This window comes from Oryx dammah, unplaced genomic scaffold (genome assembly GCF_014754425.2).
Source record: "Oryx dammah isolate SB20612 unplaced genomic scaffold, SCBI_Odam_1.1 HiC_scaffold_13, whole genome shotgun sequence".
Lineage (NCBI taxonomy): Eukaryota > Metazoa > Chordata > Mammalia > Artiodactyla > Bovidae > Oryx > Oryx dammah.
Window position 1 is genome coordinate 12,289,767 of NW_024070197.1, and position 19,286 is coordinate 12,309,052.

Here is a 19,286-nt window from a genome sequence, read left to right on the forward strand (position 1 = left end):
CCGAAATCCATATCCTCTTGTGATTTGGTGCCTGCCGTTGCCCAGTTTATAAGGAAAAAAAAAGAGCAAGTTCCTCTTTTACAGTCAAATTTTATGTTGTCCCTTTTTGTCCTTGAAATTATACTTACAGTTTCATTCCCCGAAGAATTCTAATGAATGATGTATCAGCAACCAAAATACGTACAGAAATTCAAATTTGAATCTGTTTAATTTCCTGTGTAAGGTTCTAAATGTTAAAATATTTTCTTCTGGTTTGAATTGCCTTTAAAATTATTGGTCCAAAAACTAAAATTATTAGTTCACAATTAATTAAAACATTTTATATGTTCTACATTTTCTGGATAATTATTAAACATTAAAAGTAAAATGAGAGGAAGGAAAATGAATCTCCAGATGAGCCAGAAAACAGGGCATCACCCCCAATAATCCCAAGTGTCCTTGGATGAATGTCCTATGAGTGAGTCAGGGTTCAGCATCCATTCTGCCTTGGTTTCTAAGACTCAAACGCTGAGAATCTTCCTTCACAAAGAAACAGCTAGGCAAGGAAGTTTTTTGTTCCAGCAGCATCAGTCAGCTCTGAGCTTCTTCCAGGATATGTGCCCAGAACCTTATTGTGAGGAGCTCCATCTTCAGAGTCGATGAAGATCTAGGCTGGGAGCCAGACTTGCAGAGGCTCGGGCACCCTGTGCTCACAGTCGCTTAGCATCCATTCCCACATTTCAGCTGCCCTTTCTTTAGATCCAGGAGGTTCCCCCCCACCTCCCGCCCCGCCGCCACAGCTGCATTTGGGGAAGATCTGGAAAGAAAGGGTTCTGCCTCTCTCAAGTGGGCGGGGTGATGGTACCCAGGGAGGTGGCTTGAGAGACAAGGAGAAGGAGTTAAGCTTTCAGCAGTTGACCCTTTCTTTACACCTCCTGGGACTTTGAGCCCTGGGAGCGCCTAGTGACCTTCCAGGAGCTTGGTCCCCAGTCTCAGAACTTCCCCTCTGGGGCACAGTTTCTCATTCCTGGCCCCTTGCTAGAATCTTCTGGGAGATTTAAAGGATGCCCTCAGGGTCACCCCAATAGGGGTGACTTGGCGTTCCTCAGACCAGGCCAGGGGCAGGGTCTTCTTTAAAGCACCCCCCGGTGATTTTGGCTGCTGTGTCCCCAGTTCTCTGACCTGGACACCGAGGCGTGGAGGGGCGGGGGTGGCAGGGGTCCCTGAGCGCACGACCTGACCCCTCTCTTCCCCCGCAGTGTACCACTGGGTGGAGATGCGGACCAAGATGCGCATCATGGGCTTCCGGGGCACGGTCATTAAGCCGCTGAACGAGGAGGCGGCCGCCGAGCTGGGCGCAGAGCTGCTGGGCGAGGCCACCATCTTCATCGTGGGCGGCAGCTGCCTGGTGCTGGAGTACTGGCGCCACCAGGCGCAGCAGCGGCGCAAGGAGGAGGAGCAGCGCGCCGCCTGGGACGCGATGCGGGCCGAGGTGGGCCACCTGGCGCTGGCGCTCGAGGCCCTGCAGGCGCAGGTGCAGGCGGCGCCGTCGCCGGGCGCCTTGGAGGAGCTGCAGGCGCAGATGCGAGAGGTGCGCACCCAGCTGCGCGCTGGGGACCCGCCGTCCACCCCCCGGGCCGCGTCCACGTCCCAGGCAGTGTCTTCACCCAAGAAGTAGGAGCTTGCTGAAGCCTGAACTTGGGCGCAGCATTGTGTGCCCTGATGTGGCCTTCTCCCTGCGTTACCCTTGCCTGTGCTGGCCCAGGGGAAACCACCAGGATGTGGATGGATGAAACTTGGCTTAGGTCACCCTGCTGCTGACCCGTGATACTTTCCTACTGTGACCAGTGGCCGGCAGGTGAAGCGTTACAACGCGGCCTCTCCGGCCTCTGACTCAGGTGGTGCAGTCCGCAGTGCTCACCCCTCCCGCCCACTTCAAACCGCGCAGACGCCAGGCCCAGCCAGCAGGACAGCAGGCTCACTCCTCTGGCAGAAGACCTGGAACCGGACTTGAGCCAGATCAACCTGCCAGCCCCCCGTTTACGGTGATCAGTATTATATTTCCCTGGGACGCTCATCCTTGACATCAGAATGCCTCCTTCCCGTTGTCAGGTGGCGCCAGCCATTGTGAGGGAATGCAGGGTCTTTCAATGCACTTCTGCCTCCCTCACCTTTTAAGGCGGGCTCTCTGGGCACCACTCCTCTGAGGGGAAAACACGGGGGATCTTGGCTTACAGTTGATCCATCAAATATTATATCTTTCCCCTTAACATGATCCATGGTCTCTTCCCCTGAGACACTCAAATGGAATTTTCCAACAGAACCAACCGCCACCCACTTCCTTTGGTCTAGGGCACAACCCACTGGAATGGCTGTGCAGGGTCTTCCAGCAGTGCCCTACCGCTCCCTCTCCTGGTAGAAAATTGGGTCCTACCAATGGCTAGTCTGGCCTGTCTTTGCAGCCTCAGTCTTCTGGTTACCTGTCCTCAGAGTCCCAGGCCTTTCCTGCCTTCCCACCATCTTCTTCAGTGGTGTCACTCAGGGGACTGCCCTGGATTAGATGACCACATCCCTGTGTCAGATCTGTAGACCTGTGTGCTCTTACCCTCCTCTCATGGGGCTCTGGTCCAGCAGCCCCCCTTCACGCAGTGTTACCCTCCTGCCTCCAATCCCCAAGTCCCACCTCCATCCCACTTGGCTTAGCTACCAGTTGGGTCTTACCTTTGTTATTAGTTTTCAGGACTGCCATAACAAATTACCACAAACTCGGTAGCTTAAAGCAACAGGAGTTTAGGGAATTCCCTAGTGGTCCAGGGATTCAGGCTCTGCGCTTCTAGTGCAGGGGACGCAGGTTCAGTCCCTGGTTGGGGAACTAAGATCCCACATGCTGCAGGGCGGCCAAAACAAACCAAAACCAAAACCAAAACCCACAACTACATGAGTTGTGGAGGTCAGAGATCTGAAACTAGGGTGTTCACAGATCTCCCTCCCTCCACAGGCTCTAGGGGAGGACGCTTTCTTGCCTCTTCAGCTTCTGTGGCATCAGGCATCCCTTGGCTTGTTGGCCACATGTCCCCAGCCTCTGCCTCCATCTTCCCATGGCCTTCTCTTCCTCCCTGTCTCTTGTGAAGACTCCTGTCATTGGATTTAGAGCTCACCCTAAATCAAGGATGATTTCACGTCAAGATCCTTGACTTAATTACATCAAAGCCTCTTTGCAGATAAGCTCCCATAACTTCCTGGGTGAGGCAGCCCAGGAGTACTCTGGGACTCCTGCCAACCCTGCCAATTCTCTATCAGAACAGCCCTACATTTGGGGAAGCACAAGGGTGAGAGGAACAGTCCAGGAACCATCCTTCACAATGTGGCTTCTCTTCCAAGACTCACCTCTGAAGCGGGAGGGGTCTGGGGCCCACCAGTCAGCATTCTGTCTTTCAGGCTGTTGCTGTTATTTAGTCGCTAAGTCGTGTCCAACTCTTGCAACCCCATGGACTGTAGCCCTCTGTCCATGGGCTTTTCCAGGCAAGAATACTGGAATGGGTTGCCATTTCCTTCTCCAGGGAATCCTCCTGACCCAGGGATCAAACCTGGGTCTCCTGCATTGGCAGGCAGATTCTTTACTACTGAGCCACCTGGGAAGACCCTTTCAGGCTGTAGATGTTGCTTACTTAAAGGAGCCCTAGAGTGAGGAAGTCAGCTGAAGGATGTGTTTGAGAATCATGAGCTGATCTCCAAAACGGGTACAAGGCTTATTAAAATTAGGAGAGAAGCAAGAAGAAAGATGAGCGGGAGGTGGACTACTTGGGGAGGGGGTAGAGATCTCTACACAGTAGCGAAAGGAGAGGGTGCAATCCTCTATCAGAACAGCCCCCCGTTACACTCAGGATCTTAGCATTTGATGAATGAGGTGAGACCCATTCCATATCTGTTTCCCAGCAGCTGTAGGTGGAGTGGGAGGGGCCAGCTTTCTCTCCCTTCCTCCCTCACCTCCCTTCCCCAGGGGAGTGAAAACCATATGGACACAAGACCTACCCAGATAGAAAACCAAGAAACTGGGGTTCTGAGGCAGCATCTTAATTCCTTCTAGAAGAGCCTCCACTGATATAGAGGGAGCTGAGGAGGTGGGCCCAGGTAGGGATACTTTTAAAATTGGAAGTGACTTGAGTGGGTTAAATGATGAAAGCAAGAGACAAAGCTGCCACAGGATGATGGAGTGGTTGATGGAGCCAGGTGAGCCAGCTCAGTACCTGTTTCCATGGTTACCTCTGGTGGGGGTGGGTCCACTCTGGCACTGATACATCTCTGGATCAAGGTTTCTGGAGGCCAGGGACTGTAACTGCCCCCCACATCACGTCCGAGTCAATGACATCAATGTCAGTGACCTCTTGTCAGTTAGATGCGGTCATTATCAGAGTGGTGGTGGTGGTGGTTTAGTTGCTAAGTCATGTCCGACTCTTGCAACTCCATGGGCTGTAGCCTGCTAGGCTCCTCTCTTCATGGGATTCTCTAGGCAAGAATACTGGAGTGGGTTGGCATTTCCTTCTCCAGGAGATCTTCCTGACTCAAGAATCAAATCCGGGTCTCGTGCATTGCAGGCAGATTCTTTACCAACTGAGCTACAAGGGAAGCCTCTGGTGGAGTTAATTATTGAATTCCAGTTAGGCACGGGACACTGTTCTAAGTGCTTCATATAGTTAGCATAACATTATTTTCTTTGTTTCCTTGATGAGGAAACTGAGGCACAGAGAGGGAAAGTCACCTACCCAGGGTCACACAGGAGGGGAAGGAGACGTGGGATGAGAAGACGGGCAGTCTGGGTTGGAGCTCCTACCCCCTGTGCCACCCTGACCCTGACATAGTGCTGCTCTCGCATCTCGGACTCAGAACTCAGCCCTGACGCATTCTCACGTGCAGCGAGACTTCGTGGGATGTAGCCGCTTCGCCCGCTGCATGCGGGTGGGGTTAGCGCATGTGAGGGGAAAGAATCCCCCCCAAAACGCACAAGACCAGACGATGGCTCATCGCTCTGGTTTCCTGCTAGCTAAAATTTTGTATCTATTTGTGACTTGGGAAAAGGGGTTAGAATAAATTTGTAATTCAAATTGGCTGTCTTCAAGTTGGTGTATTTTTTCCCCCCACATTTAAAAATCCCTGTTAACCTTAGAAAAACTGTCCTTCGTTTATTCTTTCATTCAAAGAACTGTCACAAAGGGAATTGCCTGGTGGTCCAGTGGTTCGGACTCTGCGCATCCACTGCATGGGGCAGGAGCTTGATCCCTGGGTGTTGCCGCGCCTGACCAACCAACAAACAAACTGTCACCAAGGTGCCCACCATGTTCCTCACTGTGTTCTGTGCAGAGCTGGTGACCCAGCTGTGAAGGAGATAGCCCCAACCCTACCCGCAGGGGGCTTACAGTCCAGTATTATCTGCCCTGTGGTTATTTGGGAAGGAAGGACTCCTCCTGAGGAAGGCTGTAAGCCATCAGAAGCAAATTCAACAGTGACTCACAAAAGCCTCATCCAGTGTCCTGAGGACTCTGCCTCTGTCATCTCCTGACAGGCCCTGTTGGCCCCCATGTTGTTTTCCCCGTTGGGCAGGCCCTTGCCTGGGGAGAGCCACCCCAGGAGAAAATGGACTTCCTAAAGCCCCCACCTGACCCACTGGCCTATTGCTGAGCTGGCCACTGTGATGCTGTGGGGCCAGGCTGGGGTCCCCCAGCCCCCATAGGCAGAAGGAGAGGAGAAGCACGTCCAGAGGAGGGTGGAGAGGGCACCATCTACCCACTTACTGGACAAATGTTTACTGCGCTCCTGGCCCCATTCTATCTAGCAGCTGGGAGTCAACCTGAAACTAGACGAGGTTGCCGTTGCCACGGAGCCACCAGCTAGTGCAGGGACAGTAAAGGAAAAAAACTAGGCTCTTCCCTGGTGGCTCAGTGGTAAAGAGTCCACCTTCCAATGCAGGGGATGTGGGTTCGATCCCTGGGGGGCAGTTAAGCCCTCGAGCCACAACTCCTGAGCCCATGTGCCACAGCTAGAGAGCTGTGCACCGCAACAAAGGCCCAGCGCAGCCAAAAACAGGAAGGAAGAAAGAAGAAAAACTAATCCGGGCCTGGGTGATGAGGGCTGAGAAGAAAGTTCAGGAGTAGTGGAGATGGGGAAGTATATCAGCTGGTCAGGGAGGTGATGCGAGGAGCCCTGTTGGCAGCCTCCAGAGTGAGAAAGGGTTAGCAGGCCCTGCAACGGTGTGGGGTCTGCCTGTTCCTGGACCTGCAAGAGGGTCTGCTATGAGAACAGGGCTGGGGTCAGCAGACTAAGGGCCTGGCGCTGCCTGTCTTTGGGAATAAAGATTTATTGGAATCCAGCCACGCTCATTTGTTTATGTCTTTTTATGACGCTTTTGCATGGCAATGCCAGAGTTGAGTCATTTGTGAAAAATACCATTTTGCTTTCAAAGATGCAAATATTTACTATTTGGCCCTTTACATTAAAAAGAGTTTACTGACCCCTGGAACAGAGTAAGCAAGGGAAGAAGGATGGGCAAAGGGCTCAAGAGGACAAAGGCTGGCCCCCTTGCCTCAGTTGGCACAACTCTGGAGGGGCCAACCAGCTCCCACATGCCCATCAGCTCAGCTCTTATGCCCCCTGCCTGGTCCTGCTTCCGTCACTCCTCCAGTCCCCACCTACGGGAGCTGCTTCCTGGAGACGCTGCAATAACCCTGGCGTTCTCAGATTGCAGAGTCTCCATCTCGATCTACAAGGTGAAATAAGACCTATATTTTATATAATCCACCATATATGTGTATAATAATTCACAACTCACCCTCCATGTTGGATATACATTGTGTAATTCCCGTATTATGTGACATAGTATATAATGGATATAAAAACACTTTATGTAATATGTCGTATAACATCATATACGTCGTGTGTGTTGTGTGTGTGTAAATTTATCATTGCAACGAACATTTCAGTAATATACCCTTAATATGTGCCGTGTAGTCTGATATCTGTTTTATTGTGTTGCATTTAGAAAAGCTACAGATAAACATGTATCGTATGCCTAATATGTATCATAAACATAAAATCCATCGTGTCATAAAACACATGTATGTTAATATCATGTGTTATATAAGGTGGAGCGCTGAAGAATTAACGCTTTTGAACTGTGGTGCTGGAGAAGACTCCCGAGAGTCCCTTGGACAGCAAGGAGATCAAACCAGTCAATCTTAAGGGAAATTAACCTCGAATGTTCATTGAAAGGACTGACGCTTAAGCTGAAACGCCAGTATTTTGGTCATCTGATGGGAACAGCTGACTCATTGGAAAAGTCCCTGATGCTGGGAAAGATTGAGGGCAGAGAGAGAAGAGGACGTCAGAGGCTGAGATGGCTGGATGGCATCTCCGAAGCAATGGACGTGAAGCTTTAGCAAACTTTGGGAGATGGTGATGGACAGGGAGGCCTGGCATGCTGTAGTCCATGGGGTCGCAAAGAGTTGGACATGACTGGGTGATGGAATGACAACAATGTTAATATCATACATATCTTGTTAGAACAAAATTTCGCTAAACAATAATTGCCCTTACTGGTGTGTGATGAACTGTGTTACTTTCTATTCACTTTTTTTTTTTTTTAAGGAAAACATACACATAGTTATGAATTACACTAACCTCCATAAAGCAGGATGCCCTGGGCCATGGTGAAAACTTTGCCTTTTACTGTGGGGTGAGCAGGAGCCAAGGGAGGGCTCTGAGTGGAGGAGGATGTGAGCTGGCTTAGTTTTAACAGGAACGCTGTACACACTATGAGCACGGGGCAAAACTGGAAGCTGCTAGCCCAGTGAAGAGGCTACTGTGATTGTCCAGGGAGTGGAGACAGTGGGGGTAGGGAGAAGTGGGATTCTGGGCAGATTAATATTTCAAAGGTAGAGCAGACAGAATGTGCTCAGGGATGGGAGATGGTGAGTCACTGATGGCTTCAGGGTTTTTGCTCTGTGTACCGAGAAGGGACACGTTGTTGCCGAGGGTCTGAGGCTGCAGGAGAACCAGTGTGAGTAGATATGGATAGCATTCCCCTTCCCCTTCCCCACGGTCGTCTCAGATCTGGGTGCCCTCTGGCAGGCTTCGGTTATATTGAATTATAGCTGGTGGGGGCTGGTCCTGGGTGCTCTCCTCACACTGTGTAACTGACATTGTGTATCTCCAGCATGCCTCCATCAGGGGACACTCCTGGGGTCCATTTGGGACACCCTGGAGGAAGGAGGCAACTGGAGGTGGTGGGCTTGGACTTGGGACTCTAGTCTTAGGGCTCTCCTCACCCCTGGAATAGCAGTGCTCAGGCCAGGCTCCCCAGAAGCGCCTCCACCAATCAGGGCTCATATGGATCTGGTTTGGGGGGGTACATGAGTGCAGTGGGCTCTGTCTCTCTCAGGGGTCACATCCCTGTACCTCGATGTTTATATTTGGAAATTGCACAGTGTCGTCCTAAAGTTCGGCCACTTCAGAGAGACCAAAGTTCCCTCCCTAAAAGGATTCTTGTTTCCGGTGGCGGTGGGGGGAACACGTTGGCAAGAACCCTTTTGGGAGTGGTCTGGCCGTGACACATCTACTAAAGATGTCCCTTTGTGGGCACGGGTGCTGTCCCCCTCTTCCCTCTTGTGACAGTCAGAGATCTGCCCACGCCTCTGTGGTCAGCATGAGCGTTTCCTCAGGAAGATGCCCAGAGCTGAAGGAAGCAAATACCCTTAAAGACATTTATGCTGGGCTGTGTGCTCAGTCACTCAGGCGTGTCTGACTCTTTGCAACCCCATGGAATGTAGCCTGCCAGGCTCCCTTCTGCATGGAATTGTCCAGGCAAGAATACTGGAGTGGGTTGCCATGCCCTCCTCCAGGGGATTTTCCAACCCAGGGATCGAACCCAGGTCTCCCGCGTTGCTGGTGGATTCTTTACCGACAGAGCCACCAGGGAAGCCAAAGACATTTATAGTTAATATAAAAATGCCTTGTAGGGACTTCCCTGGTGGCCCAGTAGTTAGCACTCTGCGCTTCCACTTCAGGGGCTATGGGTTCGATCCCTGTTTGGGAAACTTAAGATCCTGCCTGCTGCGTGGCATGGCCGAAAAAAGAATGCCCCCTAAAATCTCAGTGAAGTGTCTGAGGAACTGTCGACACTTGCAGGGATCAAACTAAAAAAATTTTCAACCCACACAAGTGTGTGGTGGAATTTCATTATTCTTTTAATTTGTACTTTCTTGTTTTAACCCATAGGATGAACATCTTTTCTGCTGCTTATTGGACATTGATACTGCTTTTGAAAGATGCCTGTTTTCATTGTCTGTGAATTAATGTTCATTTCTGGTGTGTTTTGTCCTGCTGAACTTTTTTCGTTTTAAAGTAACCAAATCTATGAGTCTCTTTCCTTTCAGGCACTTGTTTTGTTTGTTTGTTTCTGTGTTTATTTGAGAAGGGCTTCTCTACCCTAAGAATTTATACCTTCAACGTCTCCCTTCTTCTCATATTTGTGTTAATGTTGCCTTTGTGCTTGTCTTTCACTGAACTTGTGTTGCGTTACATTTTGGTTTCTGATGAGTGTAAGGTTGGGTGTGGTCTGTGATCCTCAGCTTCCAGATGTATGAGGGCTGGCGTCTCAGAGTGTGTGGAATGGCACATCCTTTCCCTCCTCATCTGATTCTGGACAGCAGCGTCCGCTACATTCCCAGACACAAGTACCTCCTTCTTGATCCTGTTCTGTCAACTGTTTGTCCGTCCAGCACCAACACCAGGTCTTCTGAATGCCAAGAGCTTGAAAATACTTTTTGGTTTCTTCAAGGCAAACTGGTAGCCTCGTCCTTGTTTTCAGACTTAGCTGAGTACCTCTGTTCCTTGATATACATTTTCCAAAATTAATAGACTTTATTTTTTGAGGGGTTTTAGGCTTACAGAAGGGCTTCCCAGGTGGCTCAGTGGTAAAGACTCTGCTTGCCAATTCAGGAAACAAGGGTTCGATCCTTGGGTTGGGAAGATCCCCTGGAGAAGGGCATGGCAACCCACTCTAGTAAAATCCCATGGACAGAGGAGCCTGATGGGCTATAGCTCATGGAGGTCACAAAAGAGTCAGACATGACCTGGTGACTAAACAACAAGAAGGCTTACAGGAAAATTGAGCAGAAAGTACAGAAAGGGCTTCGCTGGTGGCGCAGTGGTTAAGAATCTGGGTTGTAACTCAGGATGCGGGGGTCAAGGATCTGACTTGCCTGGTGGTGATAAGCCCCACACCACAACTAGACAGAAGTCTGCCCGCCATAGTGAAGAGCCCACATGATGCAACTGAGACCCTTCACAGCCAAATACATAAATAAAAGGTATTTTTAAAAATATGGAGAATTCCCACGTATCCTCTCCCCCCATACACACGTATAATTGCCCCTATTATCAACATCTTGTTTTAGTATATTTGTTATAATTGAAGGATCAATATTGATACATTACCAAAGTCCATGGTTTACATTAGGGTTCACTCTTGGTATTGTATATTCTATGGGTTTGGACAAATTTATAATGACATCCACTGTTATAAAATGCAGAATGGTTTCACTGCCCTAAAATGCCCCCCTGTGCTCCACTTATCCGTTGATCCCTCTCCTACCCTGACCCCCTGCAGCACTGATCTTTTTACCGTCTCCACAGTCTTGTGTGATATGAGACCTCTGTCGCCCACCAACACTCCTGCATTTGCTGAGTCAGTGAATCCATGAGTTTCACAATGTACCTGGTCTAACCCCAGCCAACCTGTAGCCTCCAGGCCCTCCCACCCTACAGTGGACAAGTGGTGGTCCCCAAAGAGCCTCGGACCCAGTCCCTGCATTCCACGAATGTGATCTCATCCCATAAAAATGTTTGCAGACATGATCAAATTAAAGATGCTGTGAGAAAGAGATTTTACAGTGTGCTCATAAGAGACGTCAGAGGGAGGTTGCACACCCAGAGAAGAAGGTGATGTGAAGATAGAGGCAGAGACTGAGGGATGCAGGCACAAGCCAAGGAATGAAGTGGTCACCAGAAACCGGAAGAGGCAGAGAATAGATTCTCCCCTTTGGCTAGCCGCACAGCAGTATTCTGGGCTTTCCAGGTGACTCTGGCAAAGAACCTGCCTGCCAATGTGGGTTTGATCCCTGGGTTGAGAAGATCCCCTGGAGAAGGAAGTGGCAACCCACCTCAGTATTCTTGCCTGGGAAATCCCATGGACGGAGGAGCCTGGTGGGCTACAGTCCATGGGGTCTCAAAAGAGTCGGACATGACTTAGCGACTAAGTGACTGAACAACATTAAATCTGAAAGACATCTGAAAACGCTCCTTCACCTAGCTGAATTTTCTCGTGTACATGTCACAAAATATTTATCATATAAACTCTTTCTCCTTAAATTCAGCATCTCTCTAATACAGAATAAAAATTCGACTATGGGGAATTCCCTGGCTGTTCAGTGGTTAGGACTCTACGCTTCCTCTGCAGGGTGCATGGGTTCAATCTCTGGTCTGGGAACTAAGATTTCGGAAGCTGTCTGGCAGGGCCAATAAATAAATAAATAAATAAAAAGGTTCTTATTGAACCAATTAAAAAATGATTACTATAATTTTCATTAGGGTTGACAAGGCACATGAAAGCCCTTCTGTATTTATCAAGGGTCATACCAAAGAAGGTTTCTGATTGGGTCTTCCATGAACAATTGTCATGGTCTTTGAGCTGAAAATGAAGTGAAGTTGCTCAGTCGTGTCCAACTCTTTGCGACGCTATGGACTGTAGCCCACCAGGCTCCTCAGTCCATGGGATTCTCCAGCCAAGAATACTGGAGTGGGTTGCCATTTCCTTCTCCAGGGGATCTTCCTGACCCAGGGATCGAACCCTGGTCTCCTGCATTGTAGGCAGACTCTTTACCGTCTCAGCTACCAGGGAAGCCCAGGGAGCTGAAAATATTTAAGTTGATATATTTAACATGAACTTAAAAAAAAAACAGTCGGGATTTTACTGTTTATTAACACTGGGCTATTTTATAGTTAACATCTGGAGAGCTGATCTCAAAGCATGGTGTGGTGGTAGTGGCATGAACATTGTACTGTGAGGCAAGAGAGACACATTCTGACCCTAGCCCTTTCCCTGTGTGGCCCAGAGAAGGTTATTCTCAGAACCCCAGTTTCCTCATTTATTTTAATGGAGATGCAGACTTGAAGAACAGGTGATAGATGACCAGGACATTGAACAACCGGGCCTCAGGGCATGATGAAAACAAACAAAAAGAGGACAGATTCTCCCCTCAGGCTCTGAGAGTGAGTGGAGCCCACTCACAGCTTGGTTTTGGGGCCGGTGATGCCGATTCTGAACTTCTGTCCCTCAGAACTGTGAGAGAGTAAGTTTCTGGGTGGTGGTTGCTTTGCCTCGTTTTCTTCTGTTGTTCTAAGCCATCCTGTTCATAGTAATGTGTTACGGGAGCCACAGGAAGTTAATCCACTCCCACAGTATGTCTGATGGCTCATCCTGAGTAACCCTGGCCTCTCAATTAAAGACAGGACAAGCCTCCTTCATTTTGCTGGGGGTGTGGAGGGCCTGGATTTTCCAGAGACTTCTCGTGGCTTTCCTCTGTGTTGCTGGAGAGAAGGTAATTCCTCAACTGGACACAGGTATTTTGATAGCATGTTTAGTAGTCTATGGTGAAAGAGTAGTCATGTCTTTACTAGCTCACTTTTACTGAGCAGTTAATTTTTTCCAGATTTGCAAAACTCTGTTTCTAACCTCGGGCCATTTTTTTCCCATTACATGTTTCCCTTTTCTTTCTCTTTTTTTTGGCTTCGCTAAGGTTTCACTGTGAAATGTGAACTTTCTCTAGTCGTAGCCCAAGGGCTTAGTGACTCCACGGCATGTGGAATCTTCCCCGACCAGGGATGGATCCCGTGTCCCCTGCATTGCAAGGCAGATTCTCAACCACTAGACCACCAGGGAAGTTCCTCTGATTGTATTTTTTTTTCTTTTTTAATTTAATGTTTTTTAATTGGAGGATAATTGCTTTACAATGTTGTGTTAGTTTCTGCTATACAGCATAATGAATCAGCTATAAGTATACATATATCCTCTCCCTCTTGAGCCTCCCTCCCATCCCACCCACCATCCCGTCCCTCTAGGTCACCACAGGGTACCAAGCTGAGCTCCTTGTGTTACTATTGTGGTTTTAATTTGTCTTTCTCTGATGGGATATGATGTTGAGCGTCTTTATTGGCCATGCTCATCATCTTCTTTGGCAAAGATAATAATTGCGTCTGTTAATACCATTATTCGGTAATAATTAGATCTGTTCAAGTCATCAGCCAGTCATATTAGTTTCCTGTGGCTGTTGTAACAAATTACCGCAAACTTGGTGGCTTGAAAGAATACACATTTAGACCTAACAAAACAGAAAGAGACTCAGACTTAAAAAACACACTTATGGTTGTTCAGGGACAGTTAGGGACTTTGGGGTGGTCATGTACACACGGCTATATTCAGAATGGATAACCAACAAGGCCCTGTTGTATGGCACATGGAATTCTGCTCAAAGTTGTGCCAGCCTGGATGGGCAAGGGGCTTGGGGGAGAATGGATACATGTATGCGTATGGCTGACTCCCTTTTCTGTCCACCTGAAACTACCACAACATTGTTCATCGGCTATACTCTAATACAGAAAGTTCAAAACAGAAGTACACATTTATTCTCTTAACAATTCCTGAAGCCAGAAAGCAGATCAGTATCACTGGGCTGGAATGTTGGCAGGACTATGCTCCCTCCAAAGGCTTGAGGGGAGAGCCAGTTCCCATTCCTCGCCTCCTCCAGCTTCTGGTGGCTCCGAGCTTTCCTTGCCTCATGGCAGCGCCAATCCACTTTCTCCCTCCTTCACATAGCCCCTGCCCTGTATGTCTGTGTTTTCTTTTCCTCTTCCCTCTCAATTAAGGACACCTGTCACTGGATTCAGGGCCCACCTGGGTAAGCTAGGATGACACCACCTCAAAATTCTTAACCTTAATCACATCTGCAAAGATCCTTTTGCCAAATAAGGCAACAGTCACACGTTCTAGGGACCTGGGTGTGTTCATCCTTTCCTCCTACTCCGGTGATCAAATCTCCCCCTGCCTCCCTCACACAGGGACCCTTTGGGTTGCGTTTAGGGCCCACCTGGATAATCTTGGATCATCCTCCGTCTCAAATCCTTAACTCTGTCACGCCTGCAAAGTCCTTTTTGCCACATAAAGTAAGATTCACGAGATCCGGGGAGCGGGACCCACTATTTAATATACCACATCCCCCCTTTTTAGGCTGTTCTGTTATGATTTCTAAGTGCTCTACACAGAATTTGCATACTGCCCCTTCATTTGAGATGGGGACATTAAAATTCATTTGTTTGTTTATGGCTGTGCTGGGTCTTCATTGCCGCCAGGACCTTTTCTCTAGTTGCATGGAGCCGGGGCTTCCTAACAGCAGCCTGTGGCTTCTCTTTGCGGTGGCTTCTCTTGTTGCGGAGCTCAGGCTTTAGGTGCGTGGGCTTCGGGGTTCTAGAGCACAGGCGCAGTGGTTGTGCACGGGGTTAGTTACTCCCAGATGTGTGGGATCTTCTGAACCAGGGATCGAACCCGTGTCTCCTGCATTGGCAGGCGGATTCTTTACCACTGAGCCACCAAGGAAGCCCAAGATGGGGGTACTTTTTGGTAAACCTCTTGTTAGAGCCTTGGAGTGAGAAGGCTGACATGGGGCTGTGGTCTGTGCTTCCCAGATGATCGCTAGGGGGCTCAGCATATTTATTTTCAGCTGTTTATCGGACCTTTCAATTCTGTGAGAAATGCCTGCGTTGGAAGATTGCCTGGCGGTCCAGTACTTAGAACCCCGTACTCTCACTGCCGAGGGCCTCAGTTCAATCCCTGGTCAAGATCCCATAAGCCACATGGCACAGCTTCCCGCTCCCCACCCCCAAAAGAATGTTTGCTTTGCTCGCCCTTGGTGCTTGTTTGTGAGGTCTTCTGTCCTTTTACAAAAGTTTTCAACTTTAATAAACAAGGTTTTCCCATTTTTTCCTTTACAGCTCTTAGTTTTCCTCCCTTGTCTGGGAAGAGCGTCTTTGCCCCAGGTTAGAAGCACCCCCACCCTAAGGGTGCAGAATGGTAATAACCTTCATTTTACAGAGAAGGAAACTAAGACACAGAAGAGCATAATCTCTTCCAGTTCACATTTCTTAGGTTCCAGGCACCGCGAGAAGGATTTTACAAGAGTCATATTGAATCCCTGAATCTCCCTGTGTCATGGGTCCTCCAAACCACCCTCAGACCTGATGATTTATTTGCTAAGGACTCCGAACAGCCGACACAGCCTTACAGTGAAAGGATACAGATTCTTATCAACAAAGGGGAAATGTAAATGGGGTGAAGTCCCGGTGCAAAGAGAACAGCTTGTGCAGAGGCCCAAAGATGAGAGTGAGAAGGGATGACTCCATGGCTTAGTCATGGAGCTTAGCAGGCAGGACGAGAGGCGGGAGACCAGATCACAGAAGGCTTGGGGCCACGGAAAGGAGGGTATGGCCTCGAGAGCTGAGGGCACTGGGTGGTCTGGAGTTGAAGGTGTCAGTACAGAAAGGAATGTCACTCCATCATATTTAGGAGACAACAGAGTTCATTATAGAAACAGCAGTGAAAACTGAAAAACAATGAAATGAAAAAAATCATCTGTAATGCCACTACCCAGAGATGATCATTGTTAACTTTTAGCTGTATTTCATGATCTTAAATGCACACATGCACGTGTGTGTGTACAGAAAAACGTTATGCATTGTGTATATATTGGTGCGTGCTAAGTCTCTTCAGTCGTGTCCGACTGTGTGACCCTATGGACTGTAGCCCACCAGGCTCCTCTGTCCCTGGATTCTCCAGGCAAGAACACTGGGGTGGGTTGCCACGCCCTCCTCCAGGGGGTCTTCCCCACCCACGGATCGGATCCCTGGCTCTTAGGTCTGCTGCACTGGCAGGCAGGTTCTTTACCACTCGCGCCACCTGGGAAGCCCCATGTATATTGGTAGATAGACACATATGTATTAATGTAAAGTGGGAATCATTCTATAAAATGCTCTGTATCTGTATGTTAAGTGACCAAGGAGTCTTGGGGGAGAAGGCGTCAGGTCCCCTTGGCCAGGTGAGGGTGGATGGATCTATGAGCCTCTGTTAGGCACTAGCAGCAGTGTGGGAGGGAAGGATGATCTAGTAAAGGGCACAGCTTGCACAAGTATCTGGTGGCTGCAGGGAGTGGTGGGAGTGGCTGGAGCAGGGTGGGGGCAAGATGAGGTTGGGCTGGCAGATTCGTGCAGGACCTCAGGGGCCCTGGAGCGCTCCTGGGAACTGTGCGAGTTTTTCCTGCGTGTTTGTTCCTTGGTTTTGTTTATTCACGCCCGTGCAGGACCGAAGTGTGGGCTGGTATGGTGAGGGATCCAGCAGGGGGCTAAGGTCCCCGGGGACCAGACACTGTCCGGAGATGTCAGACGGGCACCAGGAGGACTTCCCTGGTGCTCCAGTGGTTAAGAACCCACTTGCCAATGCAGGGGACACGGGTTTGATGCCTAGTCCAGGCACTAAGATCTCACATGCTTCAGAGCAACTATGTACTTGCACCACAACTACTGAGCCCACGTGCCTAGAGCCCACATCCTGAAACAAGAGAAGCCACTGCAATGAGAGGCTTGCACACGGCAGCTGGAGAAAGACTGCTGCAGCAGTGAAGACCCGGCCCTAAGAAAGAAACAAGTGCACGCATGCTAAGTCTCTTCAGTCGTGTCCAACTCTGCAGTCCCCTGGGCTGTAGCCCTCCAGGCTGCCCATGGGATTCTCCAGGCAAGAATACTGGACTGGGTTGCCATTTCCTTCTCCAAAATAAATAAATAAATAAATATTTGTAAATGTCTTTAAAAAGGGGGATGGGGGCAACAGAAGCAGAACCCAGATGGGCAGATGTAAGAGCTTGCAGCCCAGCCACAGAGGGGCCTGGGGAGACAGGCCCCACCTCCACCTTTTCCTGTACCTGCCTTTTTTTTTATTTTTTATTTTAAAGCTTTTTTGATGTGGACCATTTTTAAAGTTTTGTTACAATATTGCTTCTATTTTATGTTTTGATTTTTCGGCCCAAGGCATGTGAGTCCATCTTAGCTCCCCGGCCAAGGATTGAACCCACTGCCCCCACACTGGAAGGCAAAGTCTTGGCCACTGGCCCACCAGGGAGGTCCCTATCCCCTCCTCTCTTGAGGGCACTGCCCAAAGTCAGTGTCCACCACAAGCAGAGGAGAGGCACTAAGCTTCCAGGAGCAGAGAAGGGAAGCCAAAAGTGGGGAGAGGGTGTCTGGGGGCGAAGGGAAGTATGGTGGCCCCATCATTCCCCAACTTTCCAGGTGAGCAGAGACCAAGACCACTGATATCAACGGTTCATCTGAGCTATCCACACTCAGGGGCGGACCCTCACCCATCACGTTTTTGCTGTATACTTAAGCCCAGCCTCTGTGCCATTAGTTACCTGGTGTGATCTTGCAGAGTGAGACTTAAGGTCCTGGGCGTGGTGAGTCACACTCAAAGCATGGAGTTGGTTCCAAGGTTTTTGCCTTCCTCCCCAAGTGTGACTCAGAAGGCAGGTGGACAGGCTGCCCTGCAACACAGAATACTACCTGTGACTGCGGGTTAGTGCCCGATTCCCAGGGCACCTCCTCTCACAGGGCCGGTGTGGCTCATGTCCCTGGGAGAAGTTCACTTGGATCCATAGAGGTTCCAATCCCAAGAAGGGGATTGCTCTTGTTCCTATTCTGTAACACCTGTTCATGAAATGTAATCAGCCAGAAGGAAAAGAAGAACGTCCTGCATTTCTAGCCAGTTAACACAACGATTTGCTTTTCATCAAAGCCAGATCAGAATGTGTGCCCATCAGTATCAGGCTTGTTCTGTCAAGGACATGTTTGCTTGAGAATGCACACAGATCTAATCATCAGTCTTTGTTTTATTGTGTAATACATGGAGAAGAGAAAAACACCCAGGTCACCACCAGCCCAGTTCAGAGACAGGGCCGCCTGTGACCTTGGAAGTGTCTGTGGGACCCTCGAGGCAGCAGGCCTCACTGCAGTGTAGTGGCCCTTGGGTGCTTTCCACCTGGTGGCGACCTCCAAAAAGGAGCCCCCACCCCTGCCTATGTTTGGAGTCGGCCATGCTTGTGAGACACCCAGGGGACTTCCCATCACACATGCACACACACACACACACACACACACACACACACAACCTACCTAGAGCTTTCTGGGTGTACATCCTGCAGTCTTCAGCCTCTGACTTTTCTGGGTCCATGGGGATGACCAGGAACTTCCCCCAGGTTTGGCAGCACCTCTGCGTGGGGCGGTGGAAAGGGTAGAAGCCTCTGCAGCAGCTCCACTTCTGGTCCTTGGGGTCCAGCGCCAGGCTGCCGCAGAGCCGCCAGCGCTCCTTTCTCAGGACCAGCACCTCGCCTGCGGGCCAGACTCGGCTCATTGGGAGGGCCTGGGTGCAGGGGCCCTGCCCTCACATCCATTCATTTCTGGGGGTGGGGGATGTTTTTTGTCTTTTGTGTGGTTTTTTGGCTTGCTCTCGAGATGTTGCCAGTGAAAGCATGGAGTCCTAACTATTGGACCACCAAGGAGTTCCCTCTTCCCTTGTGTTTTTCTCTTGAATACCTTTGTTAAGATAGAATCCAGCGGAATTCACTGGTGTCCAGTTGCTAGGACTCCGAGGTCCCAGTGTAGGGGCCCAGGTTTGATCCCTGGTCAAGGGACTATTGGGGCTTCTCCAGTGGCTCAGCAGTAAAAGAACCTGCCTGCAATGCAGGAGACGTGGAGACGCAGGTTCGATCCCTGGATCGGGAGGATCCCCTGGAGAAGGAAATGGCAGCCCTCTGCAACAATCTGGCCCGGAAAATCCCACGGACAGAGGAGCCTGGCAGGCTACAGTCCATGGGGTCACAAAGAGTCAGACACAACTGAGCGACTAAACAACAACAGGGAACTAGATCCCACATGCCACAACTAACCCGTTCTGCACGCTGCAGCAGCAGATCCCACGTGCCACAGCTAGGACCCGGCACAGCCAAATACATTCCGTTCAGTCAGCTCAGCTCAGTCGCTCAGTCGTGTCCTACTCTTTGCGACCCCATGAATCGTACATTAGTAAGTACTGAAAAAGAGAGACACTGACAACAGCAACAACAAAGAGATAAATTCAGGGACTTCTCTGGTGGTTCAGTGGC

General features: G+C 49.7%; 1 protein-coding gene across 2 annotated transcripts in view; it reads left to right on the forward strand.

Moving 5' to 3' along the window:
* OPA3 (outer mitochondrial membrane lipid metabolism regulator OPA3) overlaps positions 1 to 19,286 on the forward strand; it is a 67,066-nt gene that overhangs the window by 31,353 nt on the left and 16,427 nt on the right. The window contains exon 2 of one of the 2 annotated variants that reach the window (XM_040252617.1): positions 1,239 to 5,084. The exons of the other annotated variant lie outside the window; for it this stretch is intronic. Within the exon in view, the coding sequence (XP_040108551.1) occupies positions 1,239 to 1,657 (419 nt within the window). The 3' untranslated portion in view covers positions 1,658 to 5,084. Of the gene's footprint in view, positions 1 to 1,238; positions 5,085 to 19,286 lie in introns of those variants that run through there. 2 annotated transcript variants of the gene reach the window in all.